Source organism: Pinus tabuliformis, chromosome X, assembly GCF_031772625.1.
Source record: "Pinus tabuliformis cultivar Carrire ecotype Pingquan chromosome X, CPIR1, whole genome shotgun sequence".
NCBI classification, from domain to species: Eukaryota; Viridiplantae; Streptophyta; class Pinopsida; order Pinales; family Pinaceae; genus Pinus; species Pinus tabuliformis.
Genome location: NC_142308.1, coordinates 258,659,651 through 258,672,563, shown reverse-complemented (window position 1 = coordinate 258,672,563; position 12,913 = coordinate 258,659,651). Strand labels below are relative to the sequence as shown.

Here is a 12,913-nt window from a genome sequence, read left to right as displayed (position 1 = left end):
GTAACTTGGTATACTGATCCAAGTTTATCATATGTAAAACCTTATACAAACTATCCATCTTTAAAATTTAAAATTTACGTCTAAGAATTCCAAATCCATATTAGTTTATGTGAATTATTTTTGCACTGAATAGCCGTCATTGGCTACTATCCACCAATGCATGGTGACTCAACACCAAATTTTGTATTGACAAGAAAAATCATAAAATAGGGTATATTAATAAAGGGAAAATAATTAATAATTTGTTATTAAAATCTTTACAATTTATAGATTGCATAACTTGTTTTTGTATAATTAAATATAACCTTTTTTTCCTTATTTTTTGTTTTCCAGTTTTTTTTCCTTCTATTTTGTATACACTTATATAAATGTCATTTAACTATATTTAAACTAAGTAACAAATATTCATTATTTAACTATATTTAAACTAAACCACAGATACTCACTACTATATAACTTGTTAAAAAATTACACCTACATACCTATTTTTACACCCCTAACAAAAATGTTGAACCTGCCACTTTAAAAGCATTTGGACCATGTCTCAGTATTACTTACTCAGAATGTTAACACACGGGTTTACTTCCATTCATGTTTTCAATATATTGATTAACAAGTTTCCAAACAATTCCCAAACAAACAATAATTAATTAAAAGAATGAAATACTTCAGAAATTGCGATTCAGTCCAATCTTAAGAACAAGAACATTTCAGGCTCTGCAACCTGCAATGAAAGATGAAGATAACCGCAAACCTCGGCTTCCAAAGACGAATATCAGAGCTCCATACAGGCGACCCATGATCATGCAACTGCCCAAAGATGGTGCTCACCTTCACTTGAACGAGAAGTAACCAAACCGACTCCAAAATTGTGAAAAAAAAAAAAATTGCTCTAGACACGGTCGAGCAACCCTGTATTTTGAATAGATGTGTGCTTATTCAGTCTGAAGAATTGCTCCAATCACTCAGGTTCTCCTCCGTGCGACCCCCGGGAGAGAGAAACCAAGTAAAGTCCCCTCTGCTGTTGCTATAAGCTTCTAATCCTTCTGGGATTTCCTTGGCGCCCGATGATGGGGCAGCTATAGCTTCAAGGGCTAGCAGCGCCTCAGAGATTGAGGGCCTCGACACAACTCTCGGGTGGGCGCATTGCAGTGCCAATAATAAAACTTTATTTATTGTACTCCTGTGTCCCGAATTCCGAATCGCGATGTCGATAACCTCTTCTGTCCGGTTCTTCTGCGTCATATCGACCACCCAGTCCGATATAAGAAAGTGCTCCAGAGCACCAGAGTTCGGATCCAGAGCCCTCCGCGCCGTTACGAGCTCCAGCAGTAAGATGCCGAAGCTGAATACATCGCTTTTGTTCGTCAGATGGCCGTAGAGAGCGTATTCCGGCGCCACATAACCGAGAGTCCCAACAGTCCGGGTGCTGTAATGGCTTTTCTCCTCTTCTTCTTTCTTCAACTTGGCCAGACCAAAATCTGCCACAAGACCATTCAGATTGGAGTCCAACAGCACATTTGCAGCTTTCACGTCCCTGTGAATTATGCTCGGATTGGCGAACTCGTGCAGATAAGTTAGCCCCCTGGCTATGCCCACTGCAATTTTGTAGCGCTCCGGCCATGGCAGCCATGTTGATTTATGCGGATTGAAGAGACAGTCGGCCAAATTGCCGTTCTCCATGAAATCAGAAACAAGAAGCTGTTCGCTAACCTGCCCCTCTTTGTCGAATTCGATGCAGTAGCCTCTGATGGGAAGCAGGTTGCGGTGCTTGATCCCGCTGATGACACGCAGTTCGTGGCCGAAAGTATCGTCTGTTTCGATCTTTGTCGAGTACTTTAATCTCTTCACGGCTATTGGCGTCCCGTTTGGCAGGATTCCCCTGTAGACAACGCTAAAACCGCCTTCGCCGATCACGTTAGCCGCCGCGAAATTCCCCGTGGATTCTTTGATCTCCGACAGGCTGAAGAATTTCAGACCTGTCGTGGAGCTCAATAGTTCGTATCTCTGCATCAATTTCATCCGTTTCGATTTCCAGAGACTGGTCTTTCGTCGATTTAAACACAGGCAGATGCTCAATCCAAGAACCAATATTCCGACTGCGGGAATTATGGCGATAAAGTACCATTTCAGAAATCTATTTCCTCTCTTCCGTTCCCCAAAGGTTGCCAACGACGATACATTCTGTACGCTTAGAAGGCAGTAAGCGGCATCCGGGCCAAGACCATCGTAACAATTAATGCCTCCGGCGACATAAATCAACAGAAACATTGGGCAATTCGATTTTCCTCCGGGTTCTTTGTTCAGCGACCTGAGCGCCATCCCCATGGCGCCTAAGCATTTATCGCACTGAAAAATCCCCGCGCGAGATCCGTTGCAATTCAGCTTCAAGCCCGTCGTATCCACCCTGCTCTCGAAGGTCGTTAGATTGTCAATACCGAGACAGGTGCCTGGATCACATACAAAACTTTCGGACCTCACGCTGCAGCTCCTGAACATCTCGGCTCCGATCCCTGTCCGCACTTGTACTAGCCTCTGTAATTCGTTCAAACATACACCGGCCATCTGGTTGGTGGGCAAGAGGAAAGAACGGTTGTAGTGCATCCATGAAAAGTGAAGGATCTTGATTAAATTGTTGATGCTTTGGCAGCAATGAGTTTTGTCTGGATGTAAACATTGCTGAAGCATCCATATCTGAGCATCAACCTCCGCGGTTATGTTCAATGGACAAGCTTGAGATGACATGTTCAAGGCCTCCACCTTGATTGCTCCCGAAGTAATCCAAAATATAAAACATAACAACAAGCCCTGCTGCGTAACATCTTTCAGCAAACTGATTCTTCCACAGAGATTCATATCAAGAGATTAAAATCGTATGGCAGAGCTCGAAACTTGTAACAAGCAAAAGGCAAAAAGTATTTCAGAAACTATGAATTTCTGCTTCTTCAACCAAGCATCAACTGAATCTAGAAGTACCAAGCAATTGAATTAATAGCAGAGAACTGTGCCACTGGTCAACAAAAATTAGGAATAATGGAGTAGGTGTAGATTCCATGTAATCTCCGAGAAATCAACAGACGCCACTGAATTTACTGTGTTTCATATTGGCTGATTTATTTCAGGTCGGCTACTTATCATCTCCTCCGTAGCGTCAACACGTAGGGTGTCGCCAACGTGTTTGTCGCCTCTACACTTTACGCGGTAATGACCCGAATGATTCGCGAATCGAGATAAAAAAAATATTTTCATCGCGTAATCCAATTTTTCCGCGTGGCACTTTTCGAGCCAACAAATTCGGTAGCGATATAGATTTAAGAGTCGCGAATCAGGATAAAAAAAAAATATTTTCAACGCTTAATCCAATTTTTCCGTGTGGCACTTTTCGAGCTCACAAATTTGGTAGCGATATAGATTTAAGAGTCGCTATAGCTATAAGAGATTCGCGTAGTCTAAAAAGGAGTTGCTCGAAAAGTTACAGAAATTAAGCTGCAACAGATAATTTAACTGTAGTTAAATTAAGCTGCAATCAACGTAATGTCGCCAACGTGTTTGTCGCCATTAGACTTTAGACGCGGTAATGACTTTAAAATCGAGTTAAAAAAAATATTTTCATCGTTTAATCCAAATTTTCTGCGTGGCACTTTTCGTGCCAACAAATTCGGTAGCGATATAGAAATAAGAGATTTTAAAGGCGTCGTTGATGTAGGTAGATGCCAAAAGATTTTAAATGTTTAGTTTAATTTATAGATAAAATGATTATTTTTTATTAATTTTAATTAAAATTTAATAGAATTTTTTTAAAATGAGTTTAAATTGTTTAATTTGTCAAGGTATTTTAGCTTGTTGAATATATTTATGCATTCAAAACTGTATTTTAAATAACAAAAAATTTTGAAATTGTATTGTCTGATTTTGGTGAATTCACGTGAAAAAAAAGTTATTTCATCAATAAATTAGACTACTCTGATATTAAATACCTCGAATTTATTTTTAAAAAATAATTTTAATAAAAAAAAATTAATTATTTAGTAATATTAATGGTCAAATCTTCATTTTGATTATTTGAATTAGGTTTTTATTAATATATAAATTCAAACACTATAATAAACCATTAAATATTTAGTATGGTGGAGAATTGACACTTTAACTTATAATTATAATATATCTCTACCACATTCTAAACAATTTTGACCCGAAAACAAAACCTTCAAAAATATCTAACAAATAAACTAAACTTTTATTTTTGAAATAAAATCTTCCATTCAATTTTATCTTTAATAATAATTATTTTATTATTTAATTTTAAGGGAGACATTAAATACGAAACTCTTTTGTTACTACGGCAAGAACACGATATTTTGACTTCTAAAAGTGTATATATATTATTCTCCAAATTTGAAATAATGACATTCTACCAGAAAACACATTCTTAAACTATAAATAATTATTTAATTATTAAAAATAATCATTTAATTAATTAAACTATTTCAGAACGCAACATAATTCCATAACAAACATCCTATAGGAAAACAACGCATACACAACTAAATCCGTTAAACAGTGGTGCATGACTACATTAGCAGAATGGGAAAACTCTTGACTTAAAAAAATCGTACCACAACACAGGATTCTTAATGATTAACATTAAATTAGTCACTATGTATTAAAATATTTTGATCTTTATTTTAAAATTTAACATTTCTTTTTTGAGGTCGATCATTGAAAATTAACATTTTTTTAAATGTATAGTGCGTTAGGGAAAGTAGATATCCAAAGAAATTGACGAACGCATTTAACGATAAGGTTGACTACATTAATTAATTAATTAAATCTATAAATAAATAGGAATTTCACATCTTTACATATTATTATTAGCAATTGCAATGAGAGGTGCAAAAGAAAGTTGATAAGAGAAGTGGAAGGAAATAATGAAGTGAAATATGTGGATAATGAAATACAATCGAAATTTGAGTTTCTATTTATCTTCTAAAGAATGTAGCCAGAGGTTAAATTTAAGGAGAAAGTTACACTAACATAAATGTCCCAAAACAATGGCAGTGCTTGCAAGTTCTTGGAGATTTAGAAAGGACTGACCTTCCAAAGAGTACTTAGAAGAGACAGGGATGGGAAGGCTATAATGTATTGTTAGTGCATTTATATGGAAGGCTGCACCACCTATTGGAGCAAGCAAGAGTAGAGGGCTTTCTCTAATGACAGAGTTGGCCATTAATGTGTCCTCAAGGCAACCAATTAGGAAATACTTTCCTTTGCTAACACTACCTTGGATAATCATCTTTAGCAATGTGGTGGAGGCATTGTTTGAAAATTGGGTAAAAATGGTATTGAAAGCCATGCTTTGGTTGGGGGATAAGGAGACAAAGGAGTGCAGATTTGGAGAGGGGAGATGACATAGTTGTGTGGAGGAGTGATTGAAGTCTTTGAAGTGAATGGTCATATGTTACATGTTTGAAGGGGTAAGAGTATGGGCCCAATTATGGTTTGCATCAAATTTATGATGGGCAAGCATTGAAGGTCATCAAGGAGGATTTTGTTACTTGGGTGGAGTTCAAAAATGAATTGTTGTTCTTCAATTTCCAGGAGTGGTGCGGCAGCATTTTTAGGAACAAATTCATCATCAAAGTCAACAAGAGCTGCCTCTTCAATTCCATGATGGACATGCCATGCATGATCTGTGTTCTTTATTTCTTGTTAGTGTACAACAAGCTCCATGTCAGTTTCACCAACGTCATCAGGTAGCTTATGGAAAGGGCAGTACAAGAGTAGCTCGCTCCAACAAAATTCGACATAGTAGTTTGCATCATGAGATGGGATGGGAGTGTACTGAGGTAAGACGCGTATGATGATGACGACGCAGATATGCTTCCACGGTGTTTTTTCCGATGACAGGAGAATAACCAAGAGCATGCAACCTCAATAACAGACAATGCCTTGAGTAAAGGAGGCCTTTGCATATAGGAAGTGATGAAGGGTGTTGCTCGAAGCTGACAATCCAAGTTATGTGAAACACATCTACAAATAATTCACTTGACATTTAGGGAGACAAAAGAATGACTACATTGTGTTAGGGGGGGGATTTTGGAGCATGTCGTATGTCTCCTATGCATTGATGTCACTATCAACAATCATTTCGATTGGGAGTCTGTAGATGACAGCAACACTAGAGGAATCAAGAGGAGAACTTTGTGTGAAGCGTGAGAGCATCTAATGGCAACTATCGAACTATGTCTCTCCTTTTGCAGCATATTGGGAAATGTAGTTTAAGATAGCATGACACAAGAGGACAAGCTTGGAAGTCAATGTTGGCCCTCCACATAGTAAGCGTGTGAAGATTGTGGATGTTAAGTCTGTTGTAATTTATAGTAGGACTATGATTTTTCCATCTAGAAGCATCGATGTGCATAGAAACGAATTCCGCATATCTTCCAAGAGACTCCATATCGACAAGATTCAATAGTGTTATATTTTTGCACACGCAAGTAGAAGAATGGCAAGTTGTGTGGAATTGGACAAATTTAACAAACTCCTCATAGTATTGGAGATCATTAAAAGCAAGGATATTGTTTGTTGCAAGTAGGCAGCGATCATGAACTATTGATCAATGTATTCCTGGCTTACTTTGATGGAGGGCTCAAGGGTTCCAAGCAGTAATGTATGTATTGAAGAAGGACTTGGTAGCAACAATATTGGATTCGTTGTTCCAGTCGAGTTTGTCCATATCTGGTGCATTTTCTATCCATAGGAAACCATGTATATTTGCAAATCCTTTATGTTTCCACTCATACCCAATATAAATAGAAGAGAGAAAGTAAGATTTATGCATTCAAGCACTATACATAAAGCATGAAAGAGGCAACCGTTGAAGGTGGTGGCAAAGGTGGACAATCGTTATCGACATGCTATCTGCGAGGTCTCTTTTAATGAAAAGAAGTTGTTACCTCACTGCAAAGGGACATGATAAGGTTGTACACGTAATAGTCAAATATGGGTTGTTGGTGTAAAGGGTATACTAAATTGACAAATAAAATAACAATAAATTTATTATAGAGATCATTTTATTAGTTTAATAATATATAGGGTGTCTATTTTGAAATCCCTCTATTTTGGAATAGAAATTTCACTAATTATCAATAATTATTAAGTGGATGGTAGGGATTTAACCTCCACAAAATATTCTAGAAATTGTTACTAGTAATCACAAATCAAATGTTGATATTTATTTCAAAAGTAGTTATGTCCTTTCTACCTTTTTAATTAAATTTATTAATTTAAAAATATATATCATATAAATAAGTGTCATATGAAATGACTTATGGTTTTTTGTGCATGTGGTAATGATAAGGAATGGTATGGTAACAAAACCTATTTACAAGTTAATAATCATGTTACATGTTCCTTTTTTGTTTTTTTAATGTATATGTTTAACTCATATATTAATTCTTTTTATAATTAATAATAACAATAATAATAGAAATTTAAAATACAGTTTTAATTTAATTAATTTGTGTGATTTTGTTAAATTTGAGACTTTTGTGATCCATAATGTAGATAATACATCTTATCAATGTGAGATGTATTATGAAGTAAGTGTTTTGATGTTGTCATAGATGTCCTATGGACATTTACCAACCATTTAATTGATACGGTTTGCTAGTCTATATTAATTTTAACTATAGTCTATTTATTTTAGTTTGGTTTTAAAAAAAAATTTTAAGTTTAATAGTGATTTTATATTATAATATTTATTTTTAAAAAATCATAATATTTGTGATGTTTTAAGAGATTTAATTGTTAAATATTTATTTTTTTAAGAGGAAAAAAGTATAAATCTATCTTAATTTCTGCAAATTCTATATCTATTTTTTTTTGTATCTTTATATAACCATTTTAGGTGTACATATCAAATCTTTTCCTTTCATATATATAAAAATATATTTACTTCCATTTATATTTATATTTAGTTAATAGAAAATATTAATTTTAGTATTTGTATAAATATCATTTATTTAAACACATCTATGACCTAAGCATGACCCATTTGAAAACATCTTCATCATATTGAGTTGTATAAGTACCTAGCCACTCTTGTCTAATAAATTTTTTGACATTTTAACAACCACAACAAAAAATTACTATATCTAAAAGTACAACATCAACAATTAAAATTTATAATTTTAGCCAATGGATACTCTCATTCAAGTCTTAGAAAGTGGATTTTTGTATGAGAAAGTGTAATTTTAACAATTGAATGAACATAATCCAACAATCATGAATTATAATTTTAAGAATAAAATATTGCAATTTTCATGTTACAATCTATGAAGAATTAGAAATTTCAAAATATATAACTAGCAATTGCCCCAAAAGGTGCAAAGAGAGGCCGATAAGATTGTTAAATTGGAAAAAAATTCCCTTTCCCATTTCCTCAGTAAACAATTTTGAAAAAATTTCCTTTTTCATATCTCTATCAAAAAATTCCAAAATCTTGTCTTAGCATACCATTAAATGTTCATGTAAAAATACACAATGATGAAGTCATCTTTAGACAAGTTTGTATAAAATCTGCCACAAGAAAGAACAAAATAATGTTTTATATTCATTGCTAAGAGAATTCAGATGTCAAAAATAAGCCTGTGTTCCTTACCAATACTCAATGAATTCTCTTAATGACTCACTGCCATAGAAGAAGTTTACAACAATAGTTCAGATGAATTCTCTTGTTTTACTTGATGTAAAACAAGTGTGATTGAGCCAATCTTTAACCAGTAATCCAGGTGTTGTAGTTCTTAATGAAGTGAAATTTCTAAATGCTGTCAGCGTTTAAGTTTTAAGCCATCAAGCTTGACTAACTTTATTTTTGAATGACGTTTAAGGGGATCGTACAATGAACCTCGTAAGCATCCAAATGGTTTCTCTGTTATCAAAAAACTTTAAAGACATTTTATAGTTCTCCAAGACAACCAGGTACCCAACTATATGTCTTATAAATCTTTCCATGTGTGAGAAAAAATGTGGCAGACCTCTTCCGTGAAAAAAAAAATAGCTATTTGCCAATTCTGGCCTCTTTCAAGTGCAGATTGTTGTTATTAACAACATAATGTTGCAAGAGATTCAAAGTGATTTCTGGCACTTTTATGCAGAGAAATTAGGGTTGATCTCTAAAGTTGTTTAAGCATGGAAATTGAGGCAGAAATTTTCTGTCGATCTCCGACAGAATTCAAGTCCTATTGTTGTGTAATTTTGTTTTTAGATTTTTCTCTGTCAAGACTGAATATGTAAAACACTCTAGCATTCAACACTATTGTTGTGTTCTTGCTATGTATCTGTTTCAGTTTCCCATTCAGTTATTTTTTCTTCTGTGTATTATTTCTCTTCTATGTGTATGCCTAAAATCCCTAAAATCCCTAGAGCGAGTTTGATTCTGAATGAGGTGCAAAGAATGGTTGGAGGAGTGGAGCGAGTTCGATTCTGAATGAGGTGCAAAGAATGGTTGGAGGAGTGGCAATATTGGAGGAAAACCCACTCTGCTACCAGAGGGACCCTTTCCTTGTTTCCCGTAGCAACAAATTCCATCCAGATTCATTGAACTCATGCTACAAGTGATGACGATAAAAGCAGAAAGTGATCCTCTACTTCTATCAGTGCACTCCCTTGTTCATCTGTTGGCCCTTATGCACAGGAGGAGAAAAGAGGGGATACCATTCATCTACGTCTTAAGCTAAGGTACCATTTCAGCGAAGATCTCTTTTTAATGAACCTTTTGTTTGTTTGTTTTTTTTTTCCCTTTTCGGGACACGAACTAATCAGATGAATACTTAATATTTTTGAACATTTGAGCTCATTTTGGGGAAGGTTTTTAGGGACATCATGTTTATATGAAGTTTCAACCGTTGCCAACCTGCTGAAACAAATTCTTCTCTGTCCAATACATCACAAATAATTATTTTTTTGCACTTTTCCCTGATTGTCTTTTTTTAAATCCCTCAAGCTGCTTCTGTTGAGGCTAGGTTTTTCTTTAGGTTTCCTTGGTTGTTTCTATTTTTTCGAAAGGTTAGCACGCTGGATCTTATTTTTTCTACATTAATTAGATCTAAATCTGTAAATATGTCGGAGTTTACCACAAATACATTCTCAGCGCATTGTTGTATGGACTTTGAGAATCCCTGAACCAACATGTCTCTGGAGTATACAACTTGCTGGACCAGAAATGGGGTGATTTCTGTAAATAAAATAAAATACTCTGTATTTGTATTCTCACATTTGGAAAAAACATTGCTGACATACTTTCCTTACTTATGCCGAGGGGTCCTTTATATCCATCCTCCTTTGCCTCCTTTTTGCAAAGGAAGCATCTTATAAGCTAGATGACTCTACTATAAACACTTTTGAGGGGTACTGACATGCTTAGCAGCATATATCTATGCCAATTAACTACTTTCACCTTGCCTGCTATGTACAAGTTCTTGAAGCCCTTTAATTCCTTTACAACCCTGTTTAAACCTAGTTTCATATCTCCTAGGAAATGGATCCAATTCAAAACCCCTTTTATTAGCGCATCTTTTGTTCTTGCATCCTTATCAAAGACAATATCTGAAGAATCAAAATGCATTGAAATGGTGCTGGACTGGTTGGGCTTTGGCCAAAAATTTACCCAAAGAATCAACATGTTTTTCAATAAGTTTCATTTAGAATTGTAGTAAATCACAGTATCCTCCAACCATTTGGTCTGCAACAACTTCTCCATAGGAATGTTTGTCTCTAGTAATATTTTCTAGTGATAAGAAAGATATCCATGCAATCAACATATTGCATAAAATATTTTGCATATACACTTCTGCACTTATGTAATACTAGTTGTTCTCACTCCACAGTCAATTTTCAGTTTTCTGGCTAACTATGTGTTGTTTAACAGTTTATATTAAATGGTGATTCTTGCATGTTAAGTCAAGTGTTTGGTCATATTTTCTCTTGCCTACTGATCTTTTTATGTGCCTGTATTTTTTAGATGGACACCTTTCTCTTCACATCAGATTCTGTAAATGAGGGACACCCTGACAAGCTTTGTGATCAGGTTTCTGAAGCCATCTTGGATTCTTGCTTGGAGCAAGATCCTGAAGGCAAGGTTGCATGTGAGATTTGCACAAAGACAAATATGGTTATGATATTTGGAGAAATCACAACTAAAGCTAATATAGACTATAAGAAGATAGTGAGGGGAACACCTATAGAGGAATTCAATTCATGTCAATGGATGTTGGCTTGCGTGCAGATAATTGCAAGGTCCTGGTGAACATTGAACAAAAAAGCCCCGACATTGCACAGGGTGTCCATGGCCATCTTACTAAGAATCCTAAAGAGATTTGTGCAGGAGATAAGGGCCACATGTTTGGGTATGCTACAATTTGAGACCCCGGTGTTGATGCTTCTCAATCATGTGCTGGCAACAAAGCTGGGAGCACAGTTGACTGAAGTAAGAAATAATGGAACCTGCCCCTGGTTGATACCAGATGGAAAGACCCAAATTATTGTTGAGTATAAAAATGAGGGAGGGGAAATGGTCCTGTTAAGAGTTCACACTGTTCACATCTCTACTCAACATGATGGAACTGTTATCAATGATCAGATTGTAGTTGATCTCAAGGAGTATGTCATTAAGCCGATTGTTCTTTCTCAATATCTAGATGAAAATACAATATTCCATTTCAACCCATCTAGGCGTTTTGTAATTGGAGGACTCCATGGGGATGTTGGACTCACTGGGAGGAAAATTATTATTGATACATATGGTGGTTGGGGTGCTCATGATGGAGGAGCCTTTTCTGGAAGGGGTCCCACCAAGGTGGATTGTAGTGGTGGCTACATTGTTAGACAAGTTGCCAAGAGTGTTGTTGCTGCCGGGCTAGAACGCTGCTGCCTTGTGCAGGTTTCATATTCCATTGGTGTGCCTGAGCCACTCTCTGTATTTGTTGACACATATGGAATTGGATAGATTCTATATACTGAAATCCTGCAGTTGATCAAGGAAAATTTTGACTTCTGCCCTAGCATGATTTCTATCAATCTTGACCTAAGACGGGGAGGCAATATGAGGTTCCAAAAAATAGCTGCATATGGCCATTTGGGTTGGGATGATCCTAATTTCACTTGGGAGACTGTAAAGGTCCTTAAGTGGGAGAAAGCTTGCAACTCTGGAGTAAGAATCTGGTAACCTTGAAACCATTCATGATTTAATGTGCTCATTAGACTCTGATTTAAATGTGCTCAACTTGTTGGACTCTGAACACTAATTTGTAGAATCATTTGGAAAGAAAACAATTACTCATCACTGTACTCATGTGACCAACAACGTTTTCAATTTCCAGGTGGAGGTCCTAAGCAACAAGAAAATTAGAGTTTCATAAACATTCAATCTTCCATTAAAAATCAACCAGAGGAGTTACATAAACGTTCAATCTTCCATTAAAAATCAACCAGAAGAGGCAAATTTAACGGACATTTCAAATATTGCTTAAATCTAGAAAACCACATGAAATACATACTGAAATTTCAACACATAGTTGGTAACAGTAGCAAAAGATGGGAATCTATCCCCACTCCACAATACATCCCGTAATGGTGATGAAAACACCTAATTTTCCCTCTTAGACGTATGGAAGATTCGAAGAGCTTGGTTACATGCTTTGGGGATAAATATCTCATCACCTTCTTCCTTCATTGATAGCGACACTGCAAACACTCTGCACTTTTGAACAATTAAGAGCAGCTATTTGGGTATTTAAGACCATGGCTACTTAAGAAACTGATAATTGTAATTTGTGATCACTGTTCAATTTTGGACATTTACAAAGCAGTTATTTGGGCATTTGAGTTCACAACCGCTGCTTAAAGTGTAGGT

At 35.7% G+C, this 12,913-nt stretch overlaps 1 protein-coding gene and 1 pseudogene across 1 annotated transcript; one reads left to right on the top strand and one right to left on the bottom strand.

Moving 5' to 3' along the window:
• Nucleotides 1–939: 939 nt before the first annotated feature.
• Nucleotides 940–2,959, bottom strand: LOC149139370 (putative receptor-like protein kinase At1g11050). The gene has a single exon (XM_089450696.1). The coding sequence runs from the start codon at nucleotides 2,854–2,856 to the stop codon at nucleotides 940–942; it is 1,917 nt and encodes a 638-aa protein (XP_089306822.1). The 5' UTR covers nucleotides 2,857–2,959.
• Nucleotides 2,960–11,023: 8,064 nt separating this feature from the next.
• Nucleotides 11,024–12,248, top strand: LOC149139369 (S-adenosylmethionine synthase 1-like; annotated as a pseudogene).
• Nucleotides 12,249–12,913: the final 665 nt, after the last annotated feature.